This window comes from Daucus carota, chromosome 1, assembly GCF_001625215.2.
Source record: "Daucus carota subsp. sativus chromosome 1, DH1 v3.0, whole genome shotgun sequence".
Classification (NCBI taxonomy): domain Eukaryota; kingdom Viridiplantae; phylum Streptophyta; class Magnoliopsida; order Apiales; family Apiaceae; genus Daucus; species Daucus carota.
Genome location: NC_030381.2, coordinates 34,701,532 through 34,714,501, shown reverse-complemented (window position 1 = coordinate 34,714,501; position 12,970 = coordinate 34,701,532). Strand labels below are relative to the sequence as shown.

The 12,970-nt window shown below is 36.5% G+C and overlaps 3 protein-coding genes across 3 annotated transcripts; 1 reads left to right on the top strand and 2 right to left on the bottom strand.

Moving 5' to 3' along the window:
* Nucleotides 1–249: 249 nt before the first annotated feature.
* On the bottom strand, nucleotides 250–4,778 carry LOC108225672 (probable receptor-like protein kinase At5g18500). The gene is made up of 6 exons (XM_017400602.2): nucleotides 3,305–4,778; nucleotides 2,429–2,787; nucleotides 1,886–2,021; nucleotides 1,386–1,528; nucleotides 1,167–1,290; nucleotides 250–857 (listed from the first exon to the last, which is right to left on the bottom strand). Exons 1-6 carry the CDS (start codon nucleotides 4,539–4,541, stop codon nucleotides 538–540), a joined length of 2,319 nt encoding a protein of 772 aa, XP_017256091.1. The 5' UTR covers nucleotides 4,542–4,778; the 3' UTR covers nucleotides 250–537.
* A 303-nt stretch (nucleotides 4,779–5,081) lies between these two features.
* Nucleotides 5,082–7,748, top strand: LOC108192555 (uncharacterized GPI-anchored protein At5g19250). The gene is made up of 2 exons (XM_017372798.2): nucleotides 5,082–6,323; nucleotides 6,919–7,748. The coding sequence occupies exons 1-2, from the start codon at nucleotides 6,242–6,244 to the stop codon at nucleotides 7,434–7,436; spliced, it is 600 nt and encodes a 199-aa protein (XP_017228287.1). The 5' UTR covers nucleotides 5,082–6,241; the 3' UTR covers nucleotides 7,437–7,748.
* A 175-nt stretch (nucleotides 7,749–7,923) lies between these two features.
* LOC108192436 (peroxisomal adenine nucleotide carrier 1) lies at nucleotides 7,924–10,774 on the bottom strand. Its single transcript, XM_017372796.2, has 5 exons — nucleotides 10,410–10,774; nucleotides 9,164–9,395; nucleotides 8,882–9,028; nucleotides 8,632–8,792; nucleotides 7,924–8,440 (listed from the first exon to the last, which is right to left on the bottom strand). The coding sequence occupies exons 1-5, from the start codon at nucleotides 10,547–10,549 to the stop codon at nucleotides 8,161–8,163; spliced, it is 960 nt and encodes a 319-aa protein (XP_017228285.1). The 5' UTR covers nucleotides 10,550–10,774; the 3' UTR covers nucleotides 7,924–8,160.
* Between the last annotated feature and the right edge of the window lie 2,196 nt (nucleotides 10,775–12,970).

Sequence of the window (12,970 nt, the reverse complement as noted above, 5' to 3'; positions counted from 1 at the left end):
ATCTTATATTCTAAGATTCCCCATCTTTGGAGCATTAATTTGCCATTCGTGCCACTATAAATTGTGAGAATATTCCTGGCTCTGATACCATGTCAAGGAACCAGTTACTCTAAAATCTTAAGGTGTTAGAGAATGGTCATTTCCAAGATCTTATATTCTAAGAGTGTCAAGTTCCCGTCTTCCAAAGTAAATAACATATGGGAACCGGGAAATAGTATTTTATTTTCTCTCTTCAATAATAAAATAAAATTTGGGAAAAGAGTATCAAATATGTAGTCTTTCATTTTCATATATTGCATTATGTTATAGATTTATTCAGCAAGTACTGTAATTTTTACACACCATGTAGCCATCCAACCATAAAATTTACGAGCAATTTCAAATTTAAAGTGAAGTACCCCTGGTACACGTTCAGTTCTATAAACTCTCCGTCTGCAAGTCCTGATGTCGATGATTGAAGTGTTTTTACCTGTATGTGAGCTTCTAGTTCAAGAACAGGGATGCTTCTAGACCTTGTCAAGGGCTGCACTTGTGATATTATCCTGAGTTCACAAATTCCTGAAGCTGCTCTAGTGCTTTTACAACCTGGTTCGCATCAGGTCTTAAGTTGTGATCCTCTGAGAGGCATTGAAGTGCGAGTAAAGAAGCTGCTAAAGCTGCTCCAACTGTATATTGGCCTTCCATGCTTGCATCTATGACATGCAAAATCTTACGCTTGCTGGTAAGGCAAGGCTTAGCCCAATTAACAAGGTTATGTTCTGTTGTTGGAAGGGTCAAATCAATTACTCTTCGTCCTGCCAAAAGTTCTAGGAGAAGAACTCCAAAGCTGAAGACATCGCTTTTCAAATACAGATGACCTTCATAAGAAGAAATTAGCTTACAATTAGAAGAGCTGCATATGAGGATGGAATTATATAAATGCATCTAATTTACACAGAAGCAAGGAGTCTGTGCTTCCTGATATGCAGGGGTGACCTTGAGGCCTCTGACAGTAGGCGGACAAGACATATGCCTATGTTCCCGATCCTTTATGAATTAATATATAAATATGCAACATATGTATAGATTCTTGCAGAGATATAATATCAAGAATCTATACATAAGTTGCATATTTGCTTTCTTCTTATCTGCTAGTTACCTCACATAGAAAGCATGATCAACTTTACCTGTAGTTATATATTCCGGAGCTGCATAACCGTATGTTCCCATAACTCTGGTGGAGACATGGCTTTCTCCAGCATCTGGACCGTTTGTTGCCAACTCAGAATCAGAGATCTTTGCATTGTAATTCTGTTTAGTCACATATAATCTTGTAAGGCAAAAGTATATAATTAATGGCAACACAAGTTCACAATAAATTTTAACATCCATATTGTTACACTTACAGAATCAATCAGTATATTGGATGCTTTGAGATCGCGGTAGATCACTCTTGCTTCTGAACTGTGAAGATATGCAAGCCCTTTTGCTACACCAAGTGCAATACTCATACGAAGCTTCCAAGTGAGCGGTTTAAAGTTTGAATCCCCTGTTTCAGTCGAATCATATAGGAACCTCATAATTAATCAAGTAATCTACACAAACATATATTAGCATATACAATTCAGTTCCCATACTGGATATAAATATAAAAGACAACGGCACTTGAGAAGAACTTGAACTAGCCAGATATATATATCCCAGTTTTAAAACACACTGTAACCCTGGTGCATGATGGATTAAGATAAACAAAAAGAAATACTTAAGCTTTGGGATATACAGGTTTTCCTTGATTAAATTTCACTTTCCTAACAAAAAGATCTTCTGGGATGCAAATTAGAGTGGTTCCTTTGCAACATCATATTGTGCTTTCACATTTACACATTTATAGTATTGAGAAACTCACTCCTAAATAGAAGCTTTTCCACGCTGCCCTGAGGCATGAACTCATATACTAGAAGCCGATGCTCCTCTTCGGAGCAGTACCCAATCAATTTTATAATATTAGGATGACAAAGTGTATCCAGATGATTGATTTCTGTCTGTAGTCAAAGAGGTGTCAGAGTTATTCAGCCAGCTTACTCAACTTTTAACAAGAAAAGTTAAAACAACTTGAAAGAAAGTTGAAAAAAATAGTACTCCCTCCGTCCCTCCCATTTCTTTACACTTTCCTTTTTTGGATGTCCCATCCAATTCTTCACATTTCAAAACTTACCCAAAATAGTCAATGGGTCCCACAACTTCTTCACTTTTCTTTCCTTTTCACACTACTTTTACTCCACTATCTTCTTTTTATACATTAAAAATCAATGGGTCTCACCACTTCACCCACTTTTCTTTCTCTTTTCCACTACTTTATACATATTTCTTAACCTCCGTGCCCAATCCAAACGATAAGAAATGGGAGGGACGGAGAGAGTAATAGATTTGGAGACAAGTTGATGCTTACCATCCACTCCGCGCAACCTTGAAATCCTTCTACATTTAATCTCTTTACTGCAATAGCCAGACCAGTACCCCATTTCGTAGCAGCAAGTGTGTTTTGATCAATCCAACCCTTATAAACACAACCAAAACCACCTTCCCCTAAAAGACTGTGATGATGGAATTTTCTGGTAGCTACTGCAAGATCATTGAATGTAAAAATCTTATATTTTGGTGATTTCAGAGCTTCTTCCTCTTTCCTAGGTGTTGGTGGCTCCGGTTGATATACTGGTGTGAAGGTCTGACTACCGGCAGCTTGTACTTTATGACTATTAACTGAAAGTACACTAAAACTGTATCTTGATCTCTTTGCATTTCTATTGCCTGAGAGATGAATATTAAATTTCCCAATCAAAATCACAAATGACTGCTAGAAAAATTACAATGACAAGAAGAAGAAAACCAGAACCAACTTCTTGTCATAGACAGAAGTAAATACTCTTAATAACAATTTCCTCATGCTAAAATTACTCAATTTCATGACTTCAAAACTTGTGGAGCCATTTAGTTATTAGGATCAGGTACACATAAAAATGTAAAATTTGGTTTCTAGCTTTAAATAGTTTGGAGAGTGTTACAAGATAAGTCTCAAAATTCTAAATCATCTTATTCACCATTAATAACCACACTGATTTTTTGAAACATCCATGGCTCTTCAGGTGTAACTATAAAGAGGCTAATCATTTAATTTCTACTATTTATATCCTATAAATCCTCATATTTAAGATATTCAAGAATCCAAATGGAAGATAGGTTCACAGGCTAATTGACACAAACCAGTAATACAGCTTTTTCCAGGTACCCTGTGTGCATATTGTTGATATATGAAGAGTTTGTTTACCTGAGAACACCCGAGTTGTAAGAGACACAAAGGCACTAACCCTTTTTGGGAATGTCATTCCATCAGAGGACTTCTTATTCCCTTCTCCCGTGCATAATTTGGGGTTGCGGATAGTAGAAACCACCTCAGGTTTTGAGAATTTCAAATCTTCTTGGGTAAAATCGTCAGGTATTATCTCAGGTAAAGTATAATGTGTACTCTTTTCTTGCAATGTCAATGCAGACTCAAGACCAACCACAATCTCAGCCATAGTAGGACGGAGCTTTGGTCGAATATCTAAGCACTTGATAGCAACATCAACATATGCATTTAAGGAATCAGAAGAAATGTTTGCCTTAACATTGGGATCAATTATCTGGTCCAAGTGTCCCTCTTTAAAGCAGTGTTGTACCCATCCAGCTAAACCTATTTGCTCTTCATCCAGACTCCTGTCCACTGCTGGTCTTCCACACAAGACCTCAAATAACACTACACCAAATGCATAGACATCAGATTTCCTAGTCAGTCTGCGTGTTTCAACATAGTATGGATCTAGATAACCAGGTGTGCCCTTGACTCGAGTGCTTACATACGTACAAGTCTGATTTGCAGGACCCGTTTTGGACAATCCAAAGTCCGAAATTTTAGCTGCAAAATTTTCATTGAGCAGAATGTTTGAAGTCTTGACATCTCTATGTATGACTCTGGTCTCAATGTTTGTGCCCGTGTGAAGGTAATTTAGTCCATGTGCTGTCCCAATGCAAATCTTGAGGCGCTGCACCCACGTCAAAGAAGGCAATGAAGTCTCACCTTTTCTGACCCTTTTATACAGATGATCAGCAAGGGTTCCAGAAGGCATGTACTCATAAACCAGTATCATCTCATCATCGTCATCGCAATAACCAACTAGAGAGACCACATGGCTATGCTGAGACTTCGAAAGCATCTCAATCTCAGTAAGAAACTCCTTGCTTCCTTGCTTGGACATAGATTTCGCCCGCTTTATGGCCACAATTCTCTCTTTGGAGTCAATGAGACCTTTATAAACAATTCCAAAACCACCCTTTCCGATCACCATTTCTTCCTTAAAGTTGTTAGTTGCTGACTTGATGTCTCCAAGGGAAAAATGACGGCATAATTTTCGAATAGACAATGGTAAGCGCTTTTTTTGCTGTGCTTCTTGAAGTTTGTGGAGCTTATATACCAAGATATTCAATAAAGTGATGAGAATCACCACCCCATTCGAATTCTTTTTCATTGCAGAGGGAAATTAATGGAGAAACCGGTTCTTAATTTATCTGCTAGACTAATAACGAGGGATAACTGATTGGGATTAGAGTACAAATCAGAAAAACTAACCTCAGTACAAGAGATAAGCTCATTCAGTAAAGCAATCTTCAAAAATATATTCGACAACAAATCTAGCAAGATGAAAATATTATTAGAAACAATTCTTGATCACTATTAACTTCAGGCAAGATGAGGAGGGGTTGACTGACTAATGAAAACTATGGGAGGAAACAACTTAAGTAGGGGCCACATTCAACTAATCTGGTTGTTAAGCAATCAATTCTCATAAAAACTCGAGATGTTGGGATGAGGTTTCACCAGGATCATATTATATTTTATCGAGAGTGGATCACGGGCGCCTGGATCATATTATATTTTATCGAGAGTGGATCATGGGCGCCAATGTTTTGGAGCATAACTTTGCATTCGTGTTCATAATTAAATATGAGAAATATTGCGAGATTGAGCTCTGATACCATGTAAAATAACCAATTGCCCTAGAATCTTGACGTGCGTGTTGGGAGAAGGCCCGAATCATATACTCCTATATTCTAACACAAGCATTCAAATCTTAACACCAATTTTGTCTGTGAAATACTAACAGCAGACACTTGAAACGATAATTTCCAATAGATTTACATTGTATTTAAATATGTCATATGTGATCAATCACGAAAACACTTGAGGCTGAACCTGATTGCTGTCTGCGCTCTAAGCTGAACATGGTGTTTCTAATGCACCTCTTTAAACAGAAACAACAAAACCAACAAATTTCTTGATGATTCTGCAGAAGGATATAGAATTTACATGAATACTTTTAAGGTTTGTTGGTTTTTATGTCATGGAAGATAAATAATTGGATGATATTTGAAACATGGACTGCTCTTTGCTACTCTGCTACTCTGCGTTGTGTGGTTGATCAAATCCTTTGTCCAAAAAACTGAAGTGCAATGATGCTAGTTAAGAGAATCCAAAATCTGGAACTGCTACTATCCAATACATTATATGAGATTATTACAGTTTCATAGTATTATAAAATCTTCAAGTTGGAACTTAGGACGCTCAGTTCATGTTTAACGATCACACGGACAATTTCATACAATTCCTTTTCACGTAATTTGCAGATGATTCAATTATTGACATGATTACATAAACAACTCATGTACGGCTCCTTTTTACCTAACTTGTATATGATTCAATTAGTGACACGATTACATAAATGAATCATTTATGACTTTTAAATTTCATTTATATGCACTTTTTTAAAATTTATACCGTACTTATTTCGTTTAGATCTTACATGAGTAAACCATCCGTAGTAACAAAAAATATAAACCTACGATCAGTAAAGATATATGTTAAGGAAAACTTATATTGAACGAACAATTGTTTTATTATAATTATTAAACAGGCTTACAAATAGATCATCTCTTTTTATATATTTGTTCTTTTTCAATTTTTAAAAATAATAAGGCATGCAAATTTGGACAAATAGATACTTGTCCACCCTGCAACCAAACAAACAAAAGGATTGCACTTTATATAACATAAGTACAGTTGTTGAAAGGCAATTTTCCTTTTTGCAAGACAGAGCTTGTATATATTACATGTTACCAACCGACTCTTTTGTGTAGTAGCTCCATTTTCAAGCTTCCAATAGCAGCAGTTATGGTGTGGTTTCAGCATTATCTATTGCTCTCTCTTGTTATTTTCTCATATCTCTCCATTCATCACACTGCCAAATGTGATGGTAATGATATTATGTTTTCTTCATCTTGCACTTTACTGCTGTTGATTAACTATGTTTTTGTTTTCATATAATATGAATGAACTGGTTGCCTCTCTTTACTTTAGACTTTTGCGTACTTGGGATTGCTGTTAAAATATAAATATGTGATAAATGAAGGTTGTGAATGACTTATAAAAGGGTGATCTTTGATTTAACTGGGGATAGTTGGTTGGACTTGGATCTGCATTATATGTTTTAATTATAGGATTTCAGCCATCTCAATTTGAGTTTAAGTTCTGTTTTTCCTGTTTAGTAATGAATGTATTCAGTTTGAGTTTATTAAAAATCTTGAAGATGATATATGATGAAAGATTGATCTGGATATGGGAAATACCCCTCTACTCATAATAAGAGGGCAGCCTAATTTATGTAATTGACCATTACCTCAAGAAACTAGTGCCTACATCTTGGATCAGGCTGATTGAAGTAAGTCGAAAGAGGACTTATGTGACAGATGTGATGAAAACGTCTGGTCTCGACGATTGTTCATTATGTGATTGGTATTAATTTTTCTTCACTGTTTCATTCAAATATTGATGGTTACTGTATTATGCAGATGAGGAAGAGAGTCTTCTTCTAGGTATCAACAGCTATAGGGCTACGTTAAAGTTGCCAACACTAACTGACAATGACAAGGCCGAGTGCCTTGCAGAGGAAATTGCAGAGCAGTTTAAGAATACGCCATGTTCAAACACCACTGGAGCCAACACAGTACCTGGAACTGAGCCTCAATTTTCAGACTTCCCAGCCCTTCTAAACAAATGCAAGTTGAATGTCACCACTACAAGGGATGGCACCATCATGCCTGCTTGTGTTCCTAACCTTGTTCAGGATGTCGTGCTCTCCAACTATACACAGTCTCAGTATGCTGCCTTTCTAAATGATACTAAATACACTGGAATTGGGATTGGCTCCGATGAGGACTGGATCGTTGTCATCTTGACCACAGGAACACCAACTGGGAATTTTGCTACTGGTTCCTCGGTTCCTGATAACTTTGCAGCCAAGCTGAGTCCAATTCAACCAATGCTATGCATAGTAATAGGAATCTTCTACCTTATTGGTGCATACTAAGGGAGTGGAGTTCTGAAGTGTTCCAGTAGAGGCCAGAAAACCAACTATTGCTGAAATCTAATGGTCTTTATGGTGATATACGTTTCCAGATGCGGCTGAATAAGTCATTTAGCAGGATAAGGCTATCGCGGCGATATGAACTCAGAGCTCTTTGTCTGCCTCGTAGTGCCACCAACCCGAAAGCAGCAGAATTCCATACGGAGTTGTTTCTTGTTTTGTGGTTCCTCTTTCTTGAATACATTTGATGTCTGGCCTGACATATTTTTAATGTATAGTATATACATCTCTTTCTCTAATCATATCTTCATACTTGCTTAAGATTTGCTAGTTCCATGTCATGGAAGATAAGTAATTGAATGAGTATCGAAATTAAAACAATAAATCAAGCACAAATCATATGCGTAATTGCATATATAGTAAATCGATACGGCTTCACAATGAGTAATGAATCAAAGCTAGAGCTTGAAAATGATTAAAGAACCAGCCAGGGAACAAATTTATGTCATTTATTAGACCCTGCGAAAACTTCAACAGGGAGGGAAGAATGAAATCAACCCTGTGAAGGGGAAAACATATATGGTAAGAAGTTTATAAATGATACAAAGAATATCTTCTACCATCCTTCACAAAATAATTGAAACATCACCAAAAGGAACTCCCCGACATTATGGTAGGTTATCCTTATGTATAAGTAAATCCATGAGCTATACTTGTACATTTCATGTTACGAGCTCTTCAACTTGGTCCGGGTTAAGAACAAAGTCCTCCGGACTGCTAGTAGCAAGACCCATGTGGTTTTCGTTATCTTCTCCTTGATCATTAGGAGCAATGCAGAGCTCAGCACTGTCTTCAGGATCTGGGCATCCAGACCTTTAAAAAATCCTAGTAGGCCTTCTGTTTTCCATATGGTATTAAGTGCACCAAAAAATGTTTTCTTGGGTTTCTTTTTACCCTCATCTGTTTCTTCGTCATCAGATTCAGCAGATTGCACCATAACCTTGCATCTGTTCAAGTTTTGAATATTCGATGAACACATAATTAGTTTTTCAATACAACAGAAAGAATGTACAGATATTAACATCTATGTTGAAAGCAAATAAAAAAGTATGAAAGTAATTCTAGATGTTCTAGAGATGATTTATTGTTAAAAAAAGTAGACTTCAAAAGAAAAGGGAAGAGAGGCGAATATAATGACCTGATTGCCGGGTATGTTAAGCAAGTCGCAACACATTTCGAGACAGCACCCAACACAAAAGCAGAAAACGCAGAAAGAGCTTGCTGAGATGATTCTATACCTTGGGTGCGGGTCTGCTGTCCTTTAAGGGCTCTCAGTTTCAGTTGATCAAACACAGTGTACTGCGTAAGACAGAGTTCCAGTTGTAATTATCTTTAGAGCATAGTTTTCTCAATATAGATATAAATCTCCAGTGAGCACGCGGATATACCTGAATTGAAGGATTTGCAGTTAGAAGAAGAGAGATGCCTAAACCATCAAATGCCTCTTTCCAACTTCCCTCTGCAAGAGTCTTCCAGAGGCCTTTTGACTTTCCAAACGCACATGTTTGCATCCTGGACGAAGCTGTATCGAGGGGCTGTAATAATAAATTCAGGTTAGAAATATTCATTGTTAGTACTTTCTTAGCACTGTCAAACAAGTAAAAAAGATGTCCTGCAAAGATCACATTGAATAAATGCAATCTATAAGCTTTTCATTAAATAAAATAAACCTGGGTTATAACGACAGTACAAGCTCCAGCAGCAGCAGCAACAATCAAATTAGCTCTCGTTCCAACAGATTTAAATCCAGTTTTCTCCAGGTACAGCCTCTTAAAGAAGCTGTATCCATAGAAGTATACAAACTGTGAGATAAAAGACTGCAGGTTCTTTGTCCCAAGCCCTTGGTACAAAGACAGAACCTGACCTTTAGAGATTGCCTCCCAGAGAACATCAGAAAGATTCCTGCATAAAACGCAGAGATGATAAGATTTCCTAGGCCAGTCCCAAATACAAATCTAAGGCATATTCTGCTTGTCTGAAGTGCAGCTTTTTTGTACAAACTAAAACTGTAAGAAGTCTACTCGCATCTCAGATGCAACAATTTGGCTCATCCAAGCCTGTCACAGAATCATCTTTAAAGTCATGACTTATCATTACACTTCCTAAAAGAGTTAAGCCTTATGCAGATGGTAATTATCTCACCGCTTTCTGGCAAAGTCCATAAGTCAGCATAAAGTACAATGAGAACAGCAAATAAAAAAGTCAATATATCAAACATTTCAATTACATCAAGCACTACCACGACACACATCAAATGCACATAACACCTAACATCACTGACAAAAGTTGAAGGAATGTATTAAGTGTGTACATACTTGGGGGACTGAGGTGTGTAAATTTGCTCAAACACATCAAAGAATATGATAACACTCGACATCTGCTTGTCTTAACATACTTGTTATTTATAATAGCTTATTATCAGTATTAATCATAAAATGATCGCAGCTCCCAAATAGGGCGGGGGAGCTGAGTATAATTAAAAGACCCTGTCCATATGTAGCTTCGAATAGCCTTATTGCAAACTCATTACAAACACAATCATATATACTAGTAGCCTTCGCATTCCAATACAGAACGACAAACACACAAAACCAATCTCGTAACCGTCTCCCCCTGTCCTCTTTTCCCTATCATCTCAGTAGAACCGATTTCTTACCTAAAAAAACTTGTACTCAATATTTGATAATCCATTTATTTATCTATTAAATTCCATTATCTAATCATGTCTAAAATGTACTGATCACATAATAACTTAAACCTACAAACCAATTTATACACAACCACCAAAAATAAAAAACAACATACAACAAAACCTTCACCATAATCAACCTTAAAAGCCAGAAAAACAAAACAAAGAAAACCCCATAAAGATCCAATTTTTAATAGAAAACTGATCAAGAAAGAGCAAAGGGGTACCTGTATTTAGGATTTGGGCCAGTGACTTCAGCTTGATACTTGGTTTTGCAAGTGTCTAATGGGTATAAAATGGTGGTGCTAACCAAAGCTCCTATTGCCCCTGATGTTGCTTCTGCCACTGATTCCATGTCAAAACCCATCACTCCAATTCTATCCTCACTGCAAATATGTGTAGATCAATACAAACAAAGTGGGTTATGTTATATATACTCTTCTAAGTTCTGGTCTGACTAGAGGAGTGGGGAGCGTTGGGAATCGGAAACTGTTATGTCGTTTTGGATATTTTCAGATTCTATTCTTTATTTTTATACTGGCTGTTTATTTTGCGAACCGGATGGGTCAACTCGGCGCGACTCGGTTGACCGATTGCATGACGTGTGCATTCGAAGAGGAGAAGTTGCATTTTTAATGTTTTGCACGCGTAAGTTCGCTTACTTGTGCGTAGCTGGCCAGCCGCAGCCGGCCTCGTTTGACTCCGACCATCTTTATAACGCATAATTTAGTGATTTATAATTCGGTTTTTGTGATTTATAATTCAGTTTTTGTAGTGTATGTTCATGGGCACTATGCGCTGAATTTTATAAATATGACTCATTTTTATTGGATCTCATATCTTAATAATGGAGTATACAACCACCACACCAGTAAAAACCTCTCAAACATATCAAATCATGCGCTTAATATGTGTCTATGGACACATACCAGACAAAACCTACGACATCAAAATTTTATGAGTAACGCCTAAAATTTCAGATTTTTAAAAGATGTTTCAAAATAATGTTGGTTAAAATTATTCTAAAACGCATATAAACAGTTGTTTTTATTAGTTTATTAAAATTAAACAAAATGTAAAACAACAGTTTTATAACTTATAAGAGAAATGCAATTCATATTTTCCGGCCCATTTCTAAATCTCTTTCCCTTTATTTAACAGCATTTATCTTGGGTTTGTGTTTAATCTTGGCTTCTGTCTTGGGCTTCTCCCTCTTGCTGGGCTGAACGTCTTACGGGTCCAATACATTCCTTATACGGATTTTTGCAGCAGAATCAGCAACTTCTGTTGCTACTCTTGAATACCGAAATAATTTATGAATTGTCAACAAAAAATTTTGTTACGGTATGTGAAAATTGTTGTAGTGTTGGTTGGGATGGTTTAGGGAGTGTTAAATTTAAAATTTCTTCAGACACAATCCATAATAAAAATATAACTTTGTCAATTCTTAATATTCACATTGTTCAATTCTTAAATCTTTTTTCTAAACTAAAAATTATTTTCATTACTAAGAAAAATCAAGTACACAGTCGTTGCAATTGGAAAAATAGCATATAATCAAACTCTTTCTTCTCAACAAATATAACAGTGCTAAAACTAATTATATATAACCAAACATATAATCACTAATTTTTAAATATAAATACTACAAAAGGGTTTTGTTGGATTGATTAAAATTTAAAATATGTTAAAATTTAGTTCAACTCAATTCTAACTGTTATAGATCTAAAAATGATGGTGGAGCGTCGTGTTTCTCGGGATTCGACGTAGTTTTAGTTTAGAGGGGCAGAGCCTTTTATATAGATGTTTCGGAGTTTGAAGCTGGTAGTATGATTTCATGTATCAGACTTCTTATCGAAGTATGCTTCGGAGCAGGAGACATATAACTCTTATTTACGTTGTCAATGTTCATCCGAACTCTCGAATGTTCATTAGCTAGAATCGTAAGTATAATAGAACCTGTATTCGTAATTGGACCCTTAAGTGGGTCTCCGATTCAATTAAGTCTTTCCTTGCAATCCATATGTGAGGTTCGGGCCTTTATTAGGCCAAGACCGAATCACTACAGATTTATTTAGTATTTGGGCCTTTACTGTTCGGGCCATCTTGTCCAGGGGTCACGAAATAATTATCCAACTATCTCAATCCCTATCACTAACCGGTTTCTTAGCACCCGTCCCATTTAACCATCAATTTAAATTGGGCTCGGTTTATTCAGCCCAAATGAAGGTTAGTCTGGGTTAGGTTACGCGGGATGGAAGGGTTATGTTCACCGTACACCGATTCAGTAGACTTGGTCAAAAGAATGAGGGCCCAATTGAATAGAAGCGTTGAAAAATCCCAAAGATAAATGAAAACGATGCCGAAAACAGGAGGGCATGGAGAAACAATAATATGTACTGGTGGTAGTTGTTTGAGGAACATAAACATGTTAAGTCAACTTTTGGATACTGCATTGCAAATTGGACATAATGACGGAGATTTTCCACTCTAAAGATTACCAGAATCCAAGCAACTTCACTTTGTTTCCTATCCAGTACAATCAAGATTCACAATGTGGGTTGGTGAGTTCACATGGAAACCAAAAATAAAGAAATGCAGGCACTAGCTACTTTGTTGCAATTTAGAGGACTTTGAAAACAATAATATTTTCTTCCCATAAATAGTGTCTAAATTTGTGATTTTCCGGTACAAGTCACAAATGTTGTCTATTAACAATATTATCCGAATATTTCATGTCAAAATCAGCCTTCCACTTTACTCCCTCCATTTTGAAATATAAATTGTT

What these genes read in the sequence shown, in the direction of transcription:
- LOC108225672 (XM_017400602.2), bottom strand. Translation starts at nt 4,541, where the DNA reads ATGAAAAAGAATTCGAATGGGGTGGTGATTCTCATCACTTTATTGAAT. An exon ending in TACAACTCGGGTGTTCTCAG is followed by an intron (nt 2,788 to 3,304) that starts GTAAACAAACTC and finishes TTCATCTCTCAG; the next exon opens with GCAATAGAAATGCAAAGAGA. An exon ending in CCAATATACTGATTGATTCT is followed by an intron (nt 1,291 to 1,385) that starts GTAAGTGTAACA and finishes GTGACTAAACAG; the next exon opens with AATTACAATGCAAAGATCTC.
- LOC108192555 (XM_017372798.2), top strand. Translation starts at nt 6,242, where the DNA reads ATGGTGTGGTTTCAGCATTATCTATTGCTCTCTCTTGTTATTTTCTCA. An exon ending in TCACACTGCCAAATGTGATG is followed by an intron (nt 6,324 to 6,918) that starts GTAATGATATTA and finishes TGTATTATGCAG; the next exon opens with ATGAGGAAGAGAGTCTTCTT.
- LOC108192436 (XM_017372796.2), bottom strand. Translation starts at nt 10,549, where the DNA reads ATGGGTTTTGACATGGAATCAGTGGCAGAAGCAACATCAGGGGCAATA. An exon ending in GGCCCAAATCCTAAATACAG is followed by an intron (nt 9,396 to 10,409) that starts GTACCCCTTTGC and finishes CGTTTTATGCAG; the next exon opens with GAATCTTTCTGATGTTCTCT. An exon ending in GTACTGTCGTTATAACCCAG is followed by an intron (nt 9,029 to 9,163) that starts GTTTATTTTATT and finishes TTATTATTACAG; the next exon opens with CCCCTCGATACAGCTTCGTC.